A 20,076-nucleotide genomic window follows, 5' to 3' on the forward strand; every position below is an offset into this window, starting at 1 on the left:
CAGCAGTTTAGCGCCTGCCTTTGGCCTAGGGCGCGATCCTGGAGACCCGGGATTGAGTCCCACGTCGGGCTCCCGGTGCATGGAGGCTGCCTCTCTCTCTCTCTGTGTGTGTGACTATCATAAAAAAAAAAAAAAAGAATTGATTGATTAGCCCTCGGGGCTGGCATGGTAGAGACAAAGATGAGATTTTAATACAAGAAGGTGATTCTTCTAGAGCTGTTAAGAGACTTCCCATTTTTATCATCTTTGTGACTATGCCATTGTGTCTGGGAAGCAGTTCCTAGGTAAAATGAAAGGCGGACAGACCTTGTTCATCACACAGCTGCTGATACAGAACAGTCATATCAATCCCAAACCCCAAGCAACCATAACGAGACTCCAAGGAGTCCACTCTGAGCCCCGTTTATTTATTCTTTAGGCAATCCTTTGAAACTCTCCATGAGAAGCTCTTAATTACATTTCTCCCATTTTTGATGGAATAGTTGAAATGTCTATGGTTCATTACAAAACCATAACAGGATGTTTGGTTTAAAGAAAACCAGGACTCCTCCAGATACATTGGTATCCACGTATGCAGGAGACGGGCCCCAGCCAACAAAGCAAAGAATGCATCAGTAGGAAATCATGAGCTAAAATTGGCCTTTGACAATGAGTTTGAAGACAGCTCTTCACAAGACTCCTCTTTTATGGTAGTTTTTCTAAAAAGATTGTGCATTGCAATAGCAGTCTTCAAACTTTTGCACTCATTGACTCCCTAACAGAACTTTGGAAAGTATATATCCCCTCACTAAGTTCTTATAGCAGCTAAACATTTTCAGTTTAACTGTAAATACCAATGATAGATTTTGGCATGTTATATTTGTATTTGAAAATGGAACTGTGACATCAGTTCTTTAATAAGATTGATTGATTGATTGATTGATTGATTGACTTAGCGTGGGCAGGGGGAGGGGCAGAGGGAGAAAGAGAATCTCAAGCAGGCTCTGTGCTGAGCAGGGAGCCTGATGCAGGGCTCGATCCCACGACCCTGAGATGTATGACCTGAGCCGAAATCAAGAGTCAGATGTTCAACAGATTGATCCCCCCAAGGTGCCTTGTGACATGACTTTGTAAAATGTATTGAATGACATTTAAATTCCATGATATGGTACCATGGTCATCCATTTAAATAATACATAACGAAGCTGCTCTTTGACATTTGAAAATCTTCCTTTTCGCCGAAGTACACTTTTTTAAAGAAACATTTTACCAGAAAGTTTTTATTAGCTGTTTGGATAGACATGGGAATTTATTTTCCAGGGAGGATGATCCCGTCACACACCTGCTGGACCCACCTCCTCTTTGCCGACTCTGTGTTTGCAGCTGGTCTTGTGATTCCCATCTGCGATGCTGAAACCTGGCCCACCCAGCACTGCATATACCAACGCTTGGGTCACGTGGGATCCCAGATAGATCAGCTCCTGGATCCCAAAGCCAAAGTTTCCAGTATTGGAGATGTTATTTTTTTCTTAACTCACACTCCTAAAGCTTTAGACCTTCCTCTGAGATTTCCTCTTCCTTGGCCCCACAGACTGTGCTGTGGACAGCAACCTTTTCATTTCTCCCGACGGCCTACCTAGCACACAGGATTCTGGCCTCCAGTCGGAGCCAGTCTGTCCACGGGGTCCCCCACATGGACATGGAGGCAGAGCTTGCGGAGGCGATGTTCCCATAGGGGGTTCTCCCTTTCACCTTCATCCTGGCCCATGATGGAGACCAGGAAGAGAATAATTTTTGAAGCGGTAAAGTAGCTCTCGTGTAGATACACACTGAGCACATGCCAAAATTTCATCAACTTAGGAATCATGCAGAAGATCCAAGTAAGACCTTAAGACAGCCTCAAGAGAGTTTTTCAGGACCTGGAATTCATTGATGTCTGGATAAGGCTGCTGAGTTAGACATAAAAGTGGTTAATATCTAAAGGACAATAAGATATATGCTTTGTTGTTATATTTTCTACCTGAACAGAAATTATTTGCTTCTCTACTGGCAAAAATCTTCAAACAAATGTGTAATTTCACTAACTGACATCTAATAAATAGAATACAGTCAGCTGAACAAAGTACATGGTCCCAGTCTTCAGGTGGCCGGTGACCCTCAAGGACAAGAAACGCCATGCCAGCCTCCTTTCCCACATGTCCAAGTTCTGGCTGCCAGCATTCTCTTTCTAAAGCTCAGCGGGCCACTCTGGTCAAGAGGCTAACAGCATGGCCTTTGGGGCCTGGGTTCGAGTTTTGGTGGTGCTAGCAGACCACTGTGACCCGTCTGCATGAGGTAGGGACACTCACAGACCCCCTCCAAGGGCTGTGACTATGGCCGGTGATTGCATGGTCTGTAACTTCTATCCTCTCACTTCCCACTTCTCCGGATGAGGCCTCTTAGACCTCGGCCATATCCTCGGATACAGTTTCCGGTCCTACTGACGTGACTTTCTACCGCTGCAGCCAGTATGCTTACACCTATGTAGGTAAACTGACCTTCAGGTGTAACTCTACCTTACTTGTTTGTTCCTTCTTCCATCCGTTCCTGCTTTAAAAACTCATTCCATGCCTTCCTGAAAGTGAATCAAGTATCCTCTGTCACTCCATTCCCCTCCAGTCACCTGTCATTATGCCTTCTCTCAGGATTCCTTCCGCGGTGGCGCTAGGGAGTGATGTCCCCATAGAAACACTGTGCACCTGCTCCCCGCCCCCCCACGCCCCCAGGTATTAGCGAGACAAGGGCCTCTGTAATTCCATCCTTGCAGCTTGAAAGTAGCCCTAGATAATACGCTGATAAAATAGCAGTGGTCATGTCTAAACAAACTATCTTTACCAAACAGAGGGAGGTAGATTTCACCTGTGAGCAGTGTGCTGACCCCTGCTCTACACCCTCAGCCCCTCTGGGGGGTCTGGCTCCTGGGCTCCACCTGGTTCCAGTTCCTCTTCCTGTCTCTTGGAGCCTGCAGGGGATAATGGTTTCCACTTCAGCCATCACAGGAAGGTCACCAAACTTCTGGGGTTTTTATTCCCACCCACACATCTGTAAGCAGTTCCTCAGCTAAGCTCTCTTTAGTGGAGTGCTGCCGCAGGCCAGCTAGCTCCTGCTCAGGTCACACACAGATGCCACTGTGTCCCGAGTTATAGCAGCAGTTTGCAGATGCGCCTCCTGGCCCAGGAGCCACCTGCTGCAAGGAAGACACTCCGTCTAAGCTGTCTCCCAACGTACCTATGGCTCACCTGGGCACAAAATGGGAATGAAGAATCTTGGCTAACCTAAACTAAATCAGCAATGGGAAAAGGAACCAAGTGAGGTCAGGATTTGGAAAACAGATTCGAGGGGATTTTACTTAAAGTGGGCAGGCTGTGAAAGAGAAATACCCAGCAAAGAGCGAGTTCATGAAGGAGGAGAGGCAGAGGATTTGTCTCGTTATCACCCCACCCGCTATGGGTTCTAGTTATCTAGCCAGAGGTAACCCTGTCCATTGTGAGGTGTTGTCTACCTGGCGGTAACCGTGTCCGCTGTGGGGTGCGGTTGAGCACTTGGTATAACAATGTCAGCAGTTGAAAGAGGTGAGGAGCTGGGTCATAGCATCAGCTGCTGCAGGGAGTCTAAGGGAGAGAATGAGCCCACGTTCATTTTGCAAGCAAAGGTCACTCTGACAGTGATGGACATAGAGTAGCCTGTGTATTTAAGCCACATAAAATGCAGTGAAGTAGCAAAATGGCACCAGAAAGTTGGATCAACTACTTAAGAATATTATCTTTTTAACAAATAAGTTTTTTTTTTTTTTTGTTTGTGTGTGTGTGTGTGTGTGAGAGAGAGAGAGAGAGAGAGAGAGCGCACACACAAGCAGGGGGATTGGCAGGCAGAGTGAGAAGCAGACTCCTGGGTGACCATGAAGCCCGATGTGGGGCTCCATCCCAGGACCCTAAGATCATGACCTGAGCCGAAGGCAGACGCTTCACCAACTGAACCCCCGCATGTGTCCCACAAACAAGTTTTTAAGTTGAGAAAGTAATACATGAAAATATTTAGTTAAGATAAGTCTAGAGTCTAGAAGTTTATGTGGAACATATTGCTCCAAATACATAGTCATACAACGGATGACATATTTATACAACAGATGTATAAATTAGGGAAGCAGGAAACAAAAAGACACAGCAGCGCTTGAAAACACCAAGTCATTGGACTAGAAACAGAGATGGGTGTGGCTCCAGTTGGCTGGCTTCTGCGGCTGGACGTTGGCCATGGGAGTCGGTGATGGGCTCACCCCTTGGGCTCCTACTCTACGTAGGAGGCTAACCTAAACCACCAAAGAAGCCCTGTTGCTGCCGGCTGCTTAGGGGTTAACAGGGTGCAAGACTAAGAGCATGAATACATAGACCCAAACCGAAGACCAAGGATGAATCCCACTGCCTGCAGACCCTGGATCTGACATGGTGTCCCTGCTGCTGGAAGCGCTGACATGCCGTGTGGGGCCCAGTTCTGGGCTGAAGGTGGAAGCAGCTACGGAAGAGTGAGGAGATTGGGCACCGGGGGCCAGCATCTCCTGAGCACTGAAAACGTGCCCACAGACCGAAATTCCAAGACATCTGAAGAAATCTGGTGCTAAGAAAAACAGTTCACAAATCAAAAATCAAAATGTCTTCTTCTCCTCAACTTCAAGTAAGAAACAAAACAGGCAGAAATGAAATAAGAATGGGATAGGACAAAGGACTGACGAGAAATCTTCAAAATAAAAAAAAGGAATTCATTGAAATGAGTACCTCAAACTATCTAAGACAAAACCCCCTCTAAGACTACATTAATAAAGGCTGCTGCAGCCAGGGCGCCCTTCTGATGTCACTTTTATTTCACGAGGAGTTCCAGGGTCTCTGAAGGCAAACTGTCTTATCAGGAGGAAGAGGAAGCGTGTTAAGTCTGGGGCTGCCTGTCGGGGGTGGGCAGCAGTGTGGGGGGCTCCAAGAGGAATGAACGCACGGTGGGACGCAGGGGGAGGCAGGCGGCCTGCTCTGCAGGCGGCCGCACCTGGGACCCAGGGCACCTGAGATGCAGGTGCCTGCAAGCAGGCTGTCAGGAACCTTGGGGAAGGGCACCTGCAGGGACGGCACCGCCTACCTGTGCCGTCCCAGTCCCACGGCGGCAGCCAACCCTCCTGCCGGCGCAGTGGACCCCGACCGCAGCAGCGCTGGGACTGGGACTCGGCAGTGCCACACCTTCTCCAACCTGCGAGTCCCGAGCATTTGTCCTCCACCTCGTCGCTCTAAGAGCACAGCGGGTCATAGGTGCGGCATGCAGGATGTGCTCACGGACCCTTCCCTCACAGCGGAGGCTTCAGGCCAGGCTTCTGGGGTCCCCCCACGCCCGGCCGTGCTCCGGGTCAGAGGAGAGCCTGGCGGTCACACCCTGCTTGGGGGAGGGGCACGGCTCACCCCGGCACCCGACCCCCAGCGTCTCCCCAGGAAAGCCCCGGGGTCACACCCGCGCGCGACCCCGGGGTGCGAGGCGGGAGGAGCCCCGGGCACAACCCCGAGCTGCGGATGAATATACCAAACTTGAACGGCTCCAGGGCCGGGAGCTCTCGGGAATTCGCGGCCGCGGAAGGGAACTTTACTCCCTCCGCAGGTGGGGGGGCAAAGCCGGACGCGCCTACACGCCGGGAAGCCCCCGCGGCCTCGGGACGCACGCCCGCCCCGCAGGCCCGAAAGACCCCTCTCCGCGCGGGCCGCACACGCAAGCGCACACGCCCAGCACCGGGGGCGGGGCTGCCGGGAGACCCCGCCTTCGCGCGCGCGCAGGCCACGCGGTGACGCCTTCCGGCCCGGGCGCGCGGGGGGGGGGGGGGGGGAGCCACGGAGCGACTCCGCCTCCGCCTCCGCCTCCGCCTCCGCCTCCGCCTCCGCCTCCGCCTCCGCTCGCGCCGGCGCCGCGCGGTGACGTCATTGGGCCCGGACGCGCTCCGAAGTCTCCTAACTCCGGCGCTTTCCGCGCCCTCCTTTTGCCGCACGCTGTCGTCATCGGGCCCCGACGCGCAGTGACGCGATCGGGCCCCGACGCTCGGGGGGCGGTGCCTCGGCCGGGCTGGCGCTGAGCTGAGAGGGCGGGGAAAGGCAGCGAATTGAGGTGGGGCGGGGAGGGGCGGAAAGGTTGCGGCCGGAACATGGCGGACCAGATCCCTCTCTACCCGGTTCACAGCGCGGCGGCCGCGGCCAACCGCAAACGTGCGGCCTACTACAGCGCGGCGGGGCTCGGGCCGGGGGCGGAGCGGCCCAGCAGGTAACGACGGGGCCGACGTCCCTCCGCCCGCGGCGCCCGTCCCCCCGCGCCTCGTGCGGGCGGGGGCCGAGGCCGGGGGGCCCTTTGCCGGTGGGGGCCCTGCCGGGGAGGGGGGAGGGGGGGGGGCCGTGGCCGGGGCGGGGGCGGGGGCGGGGGCGGTGCCCGGACCCCCGGACCCCCGGACCCCCGGACCCCCGGGTCCCCGGCCAGCGGGTGTGTCCGCGCGCACAAAGCTTCCGACCGCGGTGCGCCCGGGCTCTGGGAGAGCGTCCCCGCCGCGGGACGGGCTCCGCGACGGCGTGTCGGGGCCCGGCGGGGCGGCCCCCAGCTGTGTCCGGTCGGGCTGGGCCCCGGCCGGGCCGTCCGACGCACGGGGACGCGCTGTGGGACGGGAGCGCGCGGTGCGCCGCTGCGGACGGCGTGGGGCGGCCACGGCTGTGACCCGTGCGGGAGCGCCTGCCACCCGTGGAAGGGCACGGGAACCGCGAGCGTGTTCGCCAAGGACACTTTCACTTCATCGTGTGTTCACCAAGTGTTTTTTGTTGACCAAGGTTTTTGCTTCTAGCAACGGGAAACGGAACTGTAGAAGGTTAAGTTGTCGGCTGGTGCCGGGCGCGGTCGTTCGCGTGAGACGGGCGGTGGAAGCCTCGCCCTCGGCTTGGTTTCAGCGCACGTTCAGCGTCTTTCTCGCCCAGGAAGGAGAATACTGCGTTTTATGGACGGTGGTCGCTAGAAAAAGTTATGAAAAGGGGAAATACTGTCTTCTACGATTAATCGAGACTCTATTCCTGAGGAATCGTAGAAGCAATCAACTTTTTAAGAAGATTGACTTACTTGAATGAGATGGGGGGCTGGGGGGGGGGAGTCTTCAGGGACCCCGCACAGCGAGGACCCCGTGGGGGCTCCACCTCCCCGCCTGCTCTCATCCTGAGACCGCCGCCTGAGCCCAGGTCAGGAAGCAGTTAACTTTTACCACCTAAGAGGAAAAACTACGTTTTTCGATAGCCAGTTGCTTCAGGATTTGAGTTTTAGAGTAATGTTGTTCTGGGCTGTTTGAGAAACTGAAACATAGAGTCCGAAAGTCTGTATTGTCGTGTTGTAGAGCTCAATTGAATCTCGGCTCATTTGCTTTCTAAACTGAAACCCCGTTTCCTGGATGTAAGATGGGGGGGGGGGGTAGTGTTTTTCTCCTGCAGGGGGGTGAAGGGTTACAGGAGAACCTAGCAAGGTGCCTGTTATTAGCGTTTCTCTTTCTCTCCCTGGTGTTACCTATTTAGTAATTGTGTTAGTGATTCTCTGAGTGCTTGATTCTAGATCGTTATTGGAAATAAGCTACTTATTTCACAGCAGGTTTCCGTCACGTTTTGCATCTCAGTTTTTGCTCCAGGTATTTTGAGGTTCTGTCATTTGGTACGGACACATTATGCATCCTTATGTCTTCTGGTGGATTGTCTCATATTACAGAACGTTCTTCTTTGCCTCTGGTCATTTTCTTTGCTCTGAAATCTGCTTTATTGTGGATTAACGTGTACTTGATGTTCTCTTTCAACCCATCTAAGCTGAATTTGCAGTGAGTTTCTCTGTTGGATCCGATCCTGGTTTTCCATTATGCACTCTGTCAGTCTCTGCACTGGTGCATTTCAACTCTTTACATTTAGGTTAATTATTGCAACGTTAGAGTGTAGGTGCTATTTTATTATTTATTTATTTACTGTTTTTTTCGGATTCTCATTCCTCTTCTGTTTCTCTTGCATTCCTTTAGATAATTTCAACTTTTCTTTTTGGATATTGCTACAGTATTTTTGAGTGCAGATTGTTGTATAGTTGTAGTATGTGCTCCAGTATACCTATGTGATTTATTACCAGGGGATGTTGGGATTAGGATTTTAGGCTGTGCCCTAGAGTGTGTAAACATTATTTGCATTTTGGGCCTTTACCCATCTTCTCCCCCTACGCTTTGAATGGCGTGTCTTGAATATCAGATGGTATTACACTTCTTGTTTGAATCATCAAATATGGTTTATAAGGCTCATGATTATAGATTAGTCCATTGTATGTACCCATGTTTTTACTCTTTCTGGTGTTCTTCCTTCCTAGTACTCCAGGATTCTCGTTTTTCTCCATTCCTTTCTATTTGAAGTGCTTCCTGTCACCAGTCTTGAAATTTCTTCTTAGAATGTTTTTATTTCTTCCTTCCTGAAGGATGATGGATTTATTGGCTCTAGAATTCCTGGTTGACAGTTCTCTTGTTAGCCTTGAAAACTTGTTACACGTCCATCTAGCCTTCATGATTTCTGATGAGAAGCTCACTGCTGCTGGAGTTGCTGTGCCCCTGTGGGTAATGTGCCTTTTTCTCTGACTGCTTTCAGGTCTTTGTCTCTCATTTTTGCAAGTTTGATGGTGATGTATCTTGGTGTGGATTTCTTTCAGTTTATCTTAGTTGGTATTTAGTAAGCTTTTTTCACCTGTTGGGTTTTGTTTCACCAAAGTTAGGGAGTTTCTTCAAGTACTCTGGTCTTCACTGTCTTCTATTTCTCCTGCTGGTACTGGGATGATAGAAATGTTGGGTCTTTTGCTAGTGTTACATGACCCTTTTAGGCTTTTACCCCCTAGTTTCTTTTGTTGGTATGAAGATTGTGTGAATTGCATTGATTTATTCTCAAATTCCCTAATTCTGCCCTTTGTCATCTTCACTCTTCTGTTGATCCCATGCAGTAGTGTTTTATTTTCACTAGTTTATTTGTCAGTTTTATACTTTTTCTGTTTTAAGAGAGTTTGTAATTGGTTGTTGAAGCATTTTTATGTTTGCTGCTTAAAGTGATTGTCACATAATTCCCAGATCTGAGTTAATCTAAATTGTGTGTGTGTGTGTTTTAAGATTTTATTTATTTATTCATGAGAGACAGAGAGAGAGGCAGAGACATAGGCAGAGGGAGAAGCAGGCTCTCTGCGGGGAACCTGATGTGGGACTCGATCCCAGGACCCCGGGGTTACGTTCTGAGCCAAAGGCAGACAGACGTTCAGCCACTGGGCCACCCAGGTGTCCCAAGTTTTGGTGTCTTTTGATCTTCTTTTCTAACTCACACTGTTACTCTTCTGGTTCTTGGTATGACTGGGTGATTTTTTTTGTTTTATCCTGGACATTTTGTCTATTCTGGTTGGAGAATGTGGGTTCTGTTTATATCTTTTACTTTAGCAGGTGATCACCCTGTTTAGATTTAGCCTATAGATCCTGGCCTACATGTGTGGGCTGTGATTCCAGTGACAGTTTAACTTTGTGCTCAGAGTTTTGGTTTGCTTGGTTTATGTGTATGCTGGGACGTACTTGTATTCGCTTATACTGCTGAGAGGAAGGGGGGGGGGGGATTTCCTCAGGCCCAGTGCCTCTTGGTATGAGAAGGAGTGGTTAGTCTGTGTGATGAAAAGGCCTGTTGATGGGCAGTGTTGTGGTTGTACCTGCTCCGCAGGTTGTGCCTGCTGGCTGTTGTGTGTGTCTGGCTAGGGCAGGAGTCTCAGCACCACTGTGGTCCAGTCCCTCTTGCTGGTGCCCCTTCTGCTCTGGTGTCTGGTGGCAGAAGAGGGGAGTTCAGGCCCTAAATAGAAGTGTATTCCTGGACTGGCTGCTTCTGAAGTAGGATTGTACTTGTTGGTGCTGCCTGGCTGCCCTCCTCGTGAGAGAGGGGCATCTCAGGCCCATGGGGACACAAGGGCTTTCTGAGGCTCTAACCTCTTGTTGTGGCAGGGTTCCTCAAACTGGTGTCGCCCAGATGCACCAGTGTGCCCTGATGGGACAGGGGAGACTTTAGGTCTGTGGGGAAGGATACCATTTCCCACGGCATTTGTTGATCTCTCTTGCTGGTAGTGGTGGACTCTCGCTCCTTCCAGGGGAGGAATGATCTTTCTGGGCTGCCCTTTCCTGCTAGGTTGGGAATGCCAGGCCTATCTCCTTCCTTCTGTAGGGTGAGGGCATGTAGGATGTCCTGCCACTGTGTCGTTTCTTCAGTCATAGGTCCTGGTTGTACCTGCTCTGCACGTGCCTGTTGGCCAGCCCAACCCTCTGCCTCTTACCTGCTGCCTTCTTACCACCTTCCAGAGCTCTCCTTTTCTTGGCTCTTCCTTTATTTCCGAAGTTTATAGTTGGACTTAGGTAAGAGGAGCAGGGAGAGATTGTTCTTGCCTGGAATGTGCTTTAACATTATTCTGTGAAGTTTGATCGTATTTTATCATAGTAACATATGGTAAAAGGCTTACAAGAAGATACTGTGGCTCTGTACTCTGCTTATTCCTTCCTTCTTACCCCAGCCTCTGACCCCAGAGGCACTTATTTTGGATTCTTCTAGCTGTTTCTTCTGGTAGTTAAAATGTCCATATTTCAGTGGTTATATTCCTGACTTTGTCAACACCTAAAATTACTTTTTTTCTTTTCTTTCTTTTTAATGATGTTTATTTATTAGAGGGAGAGAGAGAAAGAGAGAGAACAAGCAGGGGGAACAGCAGAGGCAGAGGGAAATGCAGAGCCTGACATGGTGCTCGATTCTAGGACCTGGGATCATGACCTGAGCTGAAGGCAGATGCTTAACCTACTGAGCCATCCAGGTGTGCCTAAAATTACTTTTCTTTTGAAGCTTTCCATGATCTCAGTGCCAGCCAGGACAGAATTAGATGCTGTTTGGCTCCTAAAGATCCCTGTTCCCCTCAGCACAGATTGCACTTGACTGTAAATACTTACTTTCCATGAAAAGAATGACAGTGACTGTCAGCTTTTACCACAATACCTGGCCTCATGAGATGACATGGGAAGAGTTCCCTTGTCTCCTGCTTTCTGGAAGACAGTGAATAGAGTTGGTGTTAACTTCTTTAAGTGTTTGGTAGAATTTTCCAGTGAAACCATCTGGACCTAGAGATTTCTTTTTTTGCTGTTTCAATTTACAAACTCAGTTTCTTTCATAGTTAACTAGGCTCTTCAAATGAGCTATTTCATATTGTATGAGTTATGATTGTGCTCTTGAGGAATTGATCCTTTTCAGGAAAGTTGCCATATTTATGTGTGTAGAGTTGTTTGTAGTATTCTCTTACTATCTTTTTGACGTTTCATTTAGATATTGGTGGTTTGTGCCTTCACTCTTTGTTGATCAGTTTGGTATTTTAAAGTCATCTTTTATTTTACATTTTTTCCCTGTAGTTTTCTGTTTTCAAGTTTATTAATTTCTGTGCTTTATTTTTTCCTCCTTTTTGTTTGCTTTAGATTTATTTTTGTCTTTCAATTCTTGTTTCTTAGGGTAGGAGTTTAGACTATTGATTGATTGGAGACTTTTCCTCTTTTTAACATCAGCGTGGTTAAAAAGCGTGGTTTGTGGTGTAAATTTCCCTCTTGACACTGATTTATCTGTGTCCCACAGATTTTTGCATTTTGTTTTACTTTGAGACTTGCTTTTTGTTCCATGGATTATTTAGGAGCATGTATAGAAAATTTACTGCTACTTTTCTGTTACCAACTTCTAGTATGATTTCTTTATGGTTAAAGAGCATGCTTCGTGTTATTTCATTTATTTTCATTTTGGTGATTAGTTTTGTGACCAAGAGTATGGTCTTTATTGGTAAGAATTCTAGGGCCCAAAAGAAAGTGTATTGTGTTTTCGTTGGATGAAATATTCTGGAACGTTGACTAGATACTGTTTTTTTTTTTTTTTTAAGGTTATTTATTTATTTATTTATTTATGAAAGACATACAGAGAGAGAGGCAGAGACACAGGCAGAGGGAGAAGCAGGCTCCATGCAGAGAGCCCGACATGGGACCGGATCCATATCCCGGGTCTCCAGGATCATACCCTGGGCCGCAGGTGGCGCCAAACTGCTGCGCCACCAGGGCTGCCCCCTTTTAGTTATTCTTGCTAGTTTATGGTGTGGTTGTTCTCTAGGTTGTTGAGAGTGGTTTGGTTGTTAGAAGTCTCTAACTTCAATTGTGCATTTGTCTATTTTTCCTTTTAGTTTTATCAGTTTTTACTTCACATGTTTTGCCAGTCTGTCATTTGGTGCAGACGTGTTTGGGATTATTCTGTTTTGATAGGCTGACACTTTTATTATTAAATAATTTCCGTCTGTCTCTAATAATATTTTTGCTCTGGGCTTGGCTTTTTCTGACACTTATATAGCCACTCAGGCTTTCTTTTGATTAATGTTTGCCTGGCATATAATTTTCCATCCTTTTACTTTCAGCCTACTTATATTTGAGGTGAGTTTCTTATAGTCAGCTTATAGTTGGCTTATGTTTTTTATCTACTCTGCCAATCTCTGTCTTATGATTATATGTTTAGAACATTTAGGTTTGGTATAATGATTGATAAGTTAGAGCTTATATCTGCCATTTTTGTTTTGATTGCCATGTTTTTTGTTTCTTTGTTTTCTTTTTCCTGTTTTTCTCTGGGTTACCTGAACATTTTTTAGAATTCCATTTTGATTTAACAGTGGTGTTTTTCCACTGTATCTCTTTGTATCTCTTATTTAGTGGCAGTTCCAGGTGTTACATTATATGTATGTGACTCATCACAGTATTCTGGTGTTGATATTTTATAAGCGTTAATAAAGTGAGGAGTCCTTATCTCTTTACATGTACTGATCCCTACTGATGAAGTATTTCTCTTGTGAAGTTATGTATAAATTTGCATATGTAAAAGTATGTAAATATTTCTCTTACATCTGACTAGAGCTATAGATCAGACGGTGTTATAATTTTGGTCTCTCTCAAACATAACCTAGAAAACTGAAAAGGAGAAGAAATGCCTGTTGTATTGATCCATGTTTTCCCTATTTCTGTTGTTCTCTTATTTCCAGAAGTTCCTGAATTTCTTACTGTATTATTTCTGTTCTAAGAATTCCTTGCTTTTCTTTTAGTGTAGGTCTGCTGAAAATAAATTTTCTTAGTTTTCTTTCATCTTAGGAGGTCTTGTTTTTCCTTCATTCCTGAAGGGTAATTTCACCAGACATACAATTTGAGGTTGACAGTTCTTTTTCTATTTTAGCACTTGGAAAATGTTATATTCCTTCTTTCTGGCCTCCATGATTTCTGATGAGAAATCTGATGTTCTTTGAATGTTTTCTTTTTTCCTTTGGCTATGATGTCATTTTTCATTACTTCCAAGCTTTTCTCTTGTCTTTAGTTCTCAGTATGGGTCTTGGCATAGATTTCTTTGGGTTTATACTGTTTAGGGTTCACATAGCATATTGAATCTGCAAGTTTATATCTTTCATCTAGTTAGAAGTTTTCAGCCATTATTTGTCTAAATAATTTTCAAGCCCTATCCACTTTCATCTTTTCTAATACTGTCCCTGGAGGCACCTTCTGAGATCTTTTCGTGTGTCTCTTACGGTCCTGAGTTTCTGCTCATTTGTTTTAAGTCCATTTTCTGTCCAGATTGGATGGTTTCTTTTGTTCACCCTTCAAGTTCATTGACTTTTCCTTTGTTTCTTCTGCCTCCGAACCCTATCCATTAAGTTTCCAAATCTCTGCTAATGTATTTTTTAGTTGTAGAATTTCCATTTGATTCTTCTTTGTATTAGCTTTCTTTGCTGAAATAGCTGGTTTTTTGTTTTCATTTGCTTCAAGTGTGTTTGTAATTGCCCATTGACACATTTTTATGATGAATGTTTTAGAATCTTTATCACATTTCAACATATGCATCTCTTTGATGTTGGCATCTGTTGATTATCTTTCCTTCAGAAGGAGATATTTCTTGGCTTGTGGTATAATGAGTACTTTTTGATTGTATCCTGGACATTTTGAGTATTATGCTATGAGGCTCTAGACTTAGTTCAAATCTTCTGTTTTATCAGGCCTCCTCTGACACCACTGGGACTGGGGACCAGGGAGTTGGGATGAAGTGACGCTGCCTTGTTACTGCCAGATGGGGTGAAAGCCAGGTTCCTTTTGACCCCTGGGAGAAGAGGGTGCCCCTTTACCACAGGGCAGAGATGGGGTCTGTGGTGCCCCTGGAGCTCTGCTAATGTCCCCTTGTCTGGAAATGGAGGAATGCCTGTTTATTGCAGTCCGTGGCTGCCTGCTGTATGGCCTTGAGACCCTTTACCTCTGGGTTCCTGTGACAGTGGTGGGGATGGGCAGGAGGGACAGACTGTTCTTGGGGCTCTCTTTGGTTTGTGCCCTTGATTTTTTTTCTGGCTGCTGATTCTCTAGTACATAATTTGGGGTAAATGAGGCAGAAGGAGCACGTTGGGAATTCACTGTTGTGTGACCTCTGGAGTCCGAGGTCCTTCCTAGTCTGCCTCCTCTTCACCTTTCCCTGTGTCCTCTCCAGGATTATAGCTTTGTTGGCGGGGGTGGGGCATCCAGTCAGTGTTGCTGTGGAACTGGCAGGAAGGAGTCATTTACCTTTGTTCTGTTTTTGTCTTTCCTCATTTTATTTTAAAGTTACTCTTATTTTTTCATTCAGTGACAACTCTTTGGATACAATTCACATACCATACAGGTCTCCCATTTAGAGTGTAAAATTCAATGTTTTACCGTATTCACAGGAAAGTGCAGCCATCACCACAGTCAGGGTTGGAGGGTTTTCTTCACCTCTGAAAGAGACCTGGCGCCCTGTTATTACCACCTCCACCTCATCTCCATTAGTGTTCTTATTGCAGTCAGATGTACTTGATAAAGCTAACTGTTTTTTTGACTTTTTTTTGACTTTTAACAGATCTCTTTAATTTCAGAGTTCAGAACTGTAAGGTTTTATATCAAAATTAGGCTTTTCTAGTATTTCTGTTTTGGGAAATGTATGTTATACATTAGAATGCAGCTAAAAAATAGATTAAATATAAACAATGCAAATATAGTCTTGTATTTCCAAGGACAAAAGTTTATGTTACGAGGTCTTTTTCCTTCACATTGACTATTTGAAAGCTAATTAGTTGTTAGAAAAACAGCTTTGATACGGGCTTTTCTTGCTTTGTGAGCTTTATTTATTTATTTTTAAGATTTTATTTATTTATTCATGAGACACACACACACACAGAGGCAGAGACACAGGCAGAGGGAGAAGCAGGCTCCATGCAGGGAGCCTGACTGTGGGACTCAATCCTGGATCTCCAAGATCGCACCCTGGCCTGAAGGCGGTGCTAAACCGCTGAGCCACCACCCGGGCTGCCCTGCTTTGTGAGCTTTAAAAGGCTTTTTCCTTGACCATATAAAAATGTCATTTTGTGCTAATAACGTATAATGAATTGTAGTAATGTATTTTAAAGATTCTCAGGTTTTCCTTGGGGTGAAATTATTTTTATTTCATTATAATCATACCAGTTTGGTACACAGTATACTTAAAATATGGTGATTGTAAATTGTTACAACTTGTATAAAATTTTTCATCATTGGGTATGTATTATGAAAATTTCAATGGGCTGAATTAGATACGATGTGAGTGAGGTTAATACATGAGGATGTTCTTGTATTTTTGCAATGGGGGAGGTTGGTGATTTTATTTACTTATTTATTTTAGAAGTTATTAGGTGAGTGAAATACTGTGTCCCACACATAGTATTTAACAGTTTGGTAAGAATGTAATTACTTGTTAAAATCCTTTCTATAAACTAATGTGAGGCATTGCTTTTCTTCTTGCATTGTGTATAGTTGAGTAAAAGTAAGATATTTGTTAATTTGATATTTTTCATTTCTGACTTTTAAATGGTACCTATGTCATTCAAATTATCTTCACAGTTGAAGGAAGAATGAATGAACCTGGACATATTTTGTTTATCCATTTATCCATGTCTGTTAGTCCCTTATCTTTGCTTCTCATTGCAGTATGGCTTTTGGCCCTGCCTAGAGCCATTTGCAGTATTATAATAGTTAAACTTTAGTGTTTGAAAAGAGATTCATGCTGAGAACAGATGGCTATTGTCTGATTATCTCTAAAATATTAGTGTGTTTCTTGATAGAGGCAAAACAAATTTTTTTAATGCTGGTTTTCTCATTCTAAGTATCTATATACAATTTTCCCTGAGTCTTAAAAATTTTACAACTGTGATGATGATCTAAAAAATACCTTACTGGTCATAAAGATGAAACTTCTTTTCTGTGATGATTCACAACTGAAAAGGTTTTTCCAGGTACGGAATGATTCTTAAGATGGCATTTATCAAAGTGCCCAGGCCCAGGATTCCTTGGAATCAGAGATATGTTTTTAAGGATCTGTAGTTAAGTTTGTGAAATTCTTTAAACCTGCCAGAATAGAAATGTTTTACTTCATTTTCTACAACTGACAGTATTAGGATGAAGATAGATTTGGTGATTGTGAACATCACGGTTTTAGGGAACTGGATGGAGTATGTGTCCTGAGCTGATTGGCCCACTTATCTTCAAATTTCTGGATTGGCATTTATATAATATTAGATCTTGTACCATTAATTCTCACTTAGAAGTTCATTTCAATTTATGTGTAGTATTGGTGTAATTTCTTATGTCAGGAAATTGGTACTGAGGTTTCTGACAGAATATCTTGGAAGAGGAGTCAGCGGCTCCGAGGTTACTGTGTACATGGTTTGTGTGGGGGCATCTCTGGGCGTGAGGGGCTGACTGGTTCTGGCCCTTCTTGTTTTTATTGCTAAGGTCAAGGCATGCTTTTCAGGCACTGTTCCTTTACTTTTTTTTTTTTTCTTCTTTTTTTCTTTTCTTTTCTTTCTTTTTTTTTTTTTTTTTTAACTATTCTGCTGTTTATCTCCTCTGCTGCTGTAGGAAAGGAAGAGTCCCAATTTCCCAGTAGTTATACAGTTCTGCTTTTTTTTTTTTAAGATTCTTTTTATTCATGAGAGGCAGGGGGGAGAGAGAGAGAGAGGGAGAGAGAGAGAGAGGGAGAGGGAGAGAGAGGCAGAGACACAGGCAGAGGGAGAAACCAACTGCATGCAAGGAGCCCAATGTGGGACTCGATCCCGGGACTCCAGGATCATGTCCTGGGCTGAAGGCAGGCGCTAAACCACTGAGCCACCCAGGGATCCCCGGTTCTGCTGCTTATTAATGACTCATCAGTGACACACTTGAACTTGGAAGCAGTATTTGATGAAGGAAACACACATGTCTTTATAGCACTTTGTTGCTTTGTTTTTCTACTTTACTAACATGCAGGCAAAAGGAGGCAGTATTTATTTTTCTTAAAGTTTAAGCTGTAGGCATATTTTAAATGGTTTCTCCCTTTACTATATCAGTTGCCTTCTCAGAAATGTTCCTCATCAAAATGGAAACAATAAGGCTGTTAGATACTTAATGTGAGTTTAAGCTAGTTATTGTATTGACCTACTTTTACTTTTACTTTTACTTTTACTTAGATACCCGTAAATTATGCACCTTCTAGTACTTGAGTGTTTTGTTGAAAGTTCCTAATTTTTCTAAACCTTTGGCAGCAGCAAGAGAGCTGTCTCCATTTCTTAGCGTGGCAGTACTCTTGGGTTTGGTATCATCTGTTCTGTCGTCTTTGTTCACATTGTTTTTATTCGTTTTAAAAATATGTTTCCAGAATTATACTTAATTGCTGGAAACGTTGATTTTTCTTGAGTGACAAACCAATTAAGTGTGTATGACACTAGGCAACAAAGACACTTAAGATTTTCTGCTTATCCTGTCTCTGAAAAAATCCATTATTCATCATCTTATTGTTTTTAAATACTGAGGTAAAATTTTCAATACAATAGGAAAATTGCTTTGGAAATGGAATAAATTGCTTGCCAGTTCAAAGGCTCCATCTCTGAAGTGGAGGTTACTAAACATGATGTTGCTTATGTTCATTTTCTTTCAGATGCTTTTTACTATTTTTCTAGCATTAAACTTGATAAGATTGTGACTTTTGCTAAAATGCAACACAATCGCAGAAAGAACTTAATGAAGAAGACTAAAAATCTCATTTTGTATACTATATTATAATACATTTAAGTGGCGTTTTGAATTTTAATTGCATTTTGTATAAATATTCATTTTGTAGTTGACTTTTAAAAGAAATGAATTTATGCGCAGAATTAGAAAAAGGGAATTTTTCTGAGGAAACCTACTGACTCTGTTTTCGGCCTCCTACTTCACAGATGAGAGGACCCTTTGCCTGAGCGTCTAAAATGATGAGTCCCTTGTTGTGGGGGTGTTATGTGCTGGTGTCAGCGGTCCCTGGAATAAGTGAGCCCTGGGGGCTAGTGCGGCAGCAAGGGCAGGGGCCGCCGCTCCTCTCCTTGTGGTCACTGCTGTCAGCGACAGTGCAGTGGTCAGACACGTGTGACCGAGACTAATCATTGGTATCACAGTCTTTGTGCTTTTTTGGGCGGACTCCCGTGCAGCACAGCACGGTCAGCCATGGTCGTCTTTGTAGAGTCATCTTGTATACACTCTTCATGTTTTCAAATATTCGTGTTTGCATGGGATAATTAGAGCCTGTGGTGAAAGTTTACTCACATGACCAAAAAAAGGACTTTCGATGCATTTTCAAAAGCCGTTCTCCGGAAAAGTTGTTCCCACACTGTTACAAGCCATTACGAGTGCCCACTTATCCGAGACTGTTAAGAATGCTAACTGTTAAGAATTCCTTTTTTCAGTTGTTTTAATTTGCATGTGGTAAAAGTTCTTTTGAAAACAAAAATGATTCCTAGCTTTAAAACCTTCCAGCGACTTCCCTTTCCACTGAGAATTAGTGAGAGTCCAAGGACTTCCACTGGCTGCCCTGCCCTCGGGCCCCACTCGGCAGCCTCCTCAGCTGCCTCCGGGGCTCGCCCGCTCCGCTGGCTGCCTTCCCCTCAGCCCCTCCGGGTCTTCCCAGACCTTCTGTGCCTCTGTCTCTTCTTGAGACCCAGCTGCCTCTGGCCTCACACCTTTGCCGGGGCCTCCGCTGCCTGTCTCCCTCTGCATGCAGCCCACCCGCTCTGTGTTGGCGCTGGCGGTCCCAGGGCTCTGGGGGCCTCCTGCCCCATCCCCGCCACCCCGCCGCCCTGGTGGGCGCTGGCTCGGGGCAGCCCTTCGGCGGTGGGTCCCCAGGCTGGCGTCCCTGACGAGGCCGTGCGTGATGCTGTGCATGCAGCTGTAGGTCCCTTCGTCATGGATTATCTTTGCTCTTCCGTCATTCCGTCATGTTTGCTTTATAAAAATTGAATTTGTTAGAACTGTTCATGAGATGTTGTGTTCTTGTCACGCGCTGTGACATTTCCCCCAGTGTCTCCTTTGCTCTGAGCGGGGTGCCCGGCTGTAGCAGGCTCTGCATCCCCCAGCCCCCATTTCGAGGCACTGTCTCCTCAGACGTTCTTTCTCCTAGCGTCTGCTGTCTGATCTCACCCACACCCCAGCTCCCCCAGGGATCAGACTTCTGCCCGAGCGTGCCGAGTGTGTGAAGATTTGGTTTTCCAGGTGACTGTGCCACCGTTAGCGCGTTAACTGTGGCAGCGCCAGGACCCGGAGGGCAGGCCTCGGGCACAGTTCAGGCTGACCTGGGGGTACGGCCCAGCGTGGCCTGTGGGAGATGTGGGTAATGCTGAGGAAATAGCCATCCTTCAGGGGTTACTTGGCTGCTGTGGAGCAGCAGTCAGTAATATTTACAGAAATTGTTTCTTCCTTTTTTTTTTTTTAAAGATTTTAATTTATTTATTCATGAGAGACCCAGAGAGAGAGGTAGAGACACAGGCAGAGGGAGAAGCAGGCTCCATGCAGGGAGCCTGATGTGGGACTTGATCCCATGACTCCAGGATCACGCCCTGGGTGGAAGGCTGGTGCCAAACCGCTGAGCCACCTAGGGATCCTGAAACTGTTTCTTTTTAAGAAAA

General features: G+C 45.7%; 1 protein-coding gene and 1 pseudogene across 4 annotated transcripts in view; one reads left to right on the plus strand and one right to left on the minus strand.

Moving 5' to 3' along the window:
* Positions 1 to 1,288: 1,288 nt before the first annotated feature.
* LOC129495610 (60S ribosomal protein L11-like) lies at positions 1,289 to 1,747 on the minus strand (annotated as a pseudogene).
* A 4,420-nt stretch (positions 1,748 to 6,167) lies between these two features.
* The window catches only part of ATP9B (ATPase phospholipid transporting 9B (putative)), a 242,290-nt gene continuing 228,381 nt past the window's right edge, over positions 6,168 to 20,076 (plus strand). For 3 of the 4 annotated variants that reach the window (XM_055302881.1, XM_055302885.1, XM_055302883.1), the window contains exon 1: positions 6,168 to 6,297. In XM_055302881.1, the coding sequence (XP_055158856.1) occupies positions 6,182 to 6,297 (116 nt within the window). In that variant the 5' untranslated portion in view covers positions 6,168 to 6,181. Of the gene's footprint in view, positions 6,298 to 6,893; positions 7,248 to 20,076 lie in introns of those variants that run through there. The other variant, XM_055302882.1, reaches the window with a different exon arrangement.

The sequence above is a fragment of the Nyctereutes procyonoides genome, unplaced genomic scaffold (assembly GCF_905146905.1).
Source record: "Nyctereutes procyonoides isolate TBG_1078 unplaced genomic scaffold, NYPRO_anot_genome, whole genome shotgun sequence".
In the NCBI taxonomy this organism is placed as follows: Eukaryota; Metazoa; Chordata; class Mammalia; order Carnivora; family Canidae; genus Nyctereutes; species Nyctereutes procyonoides.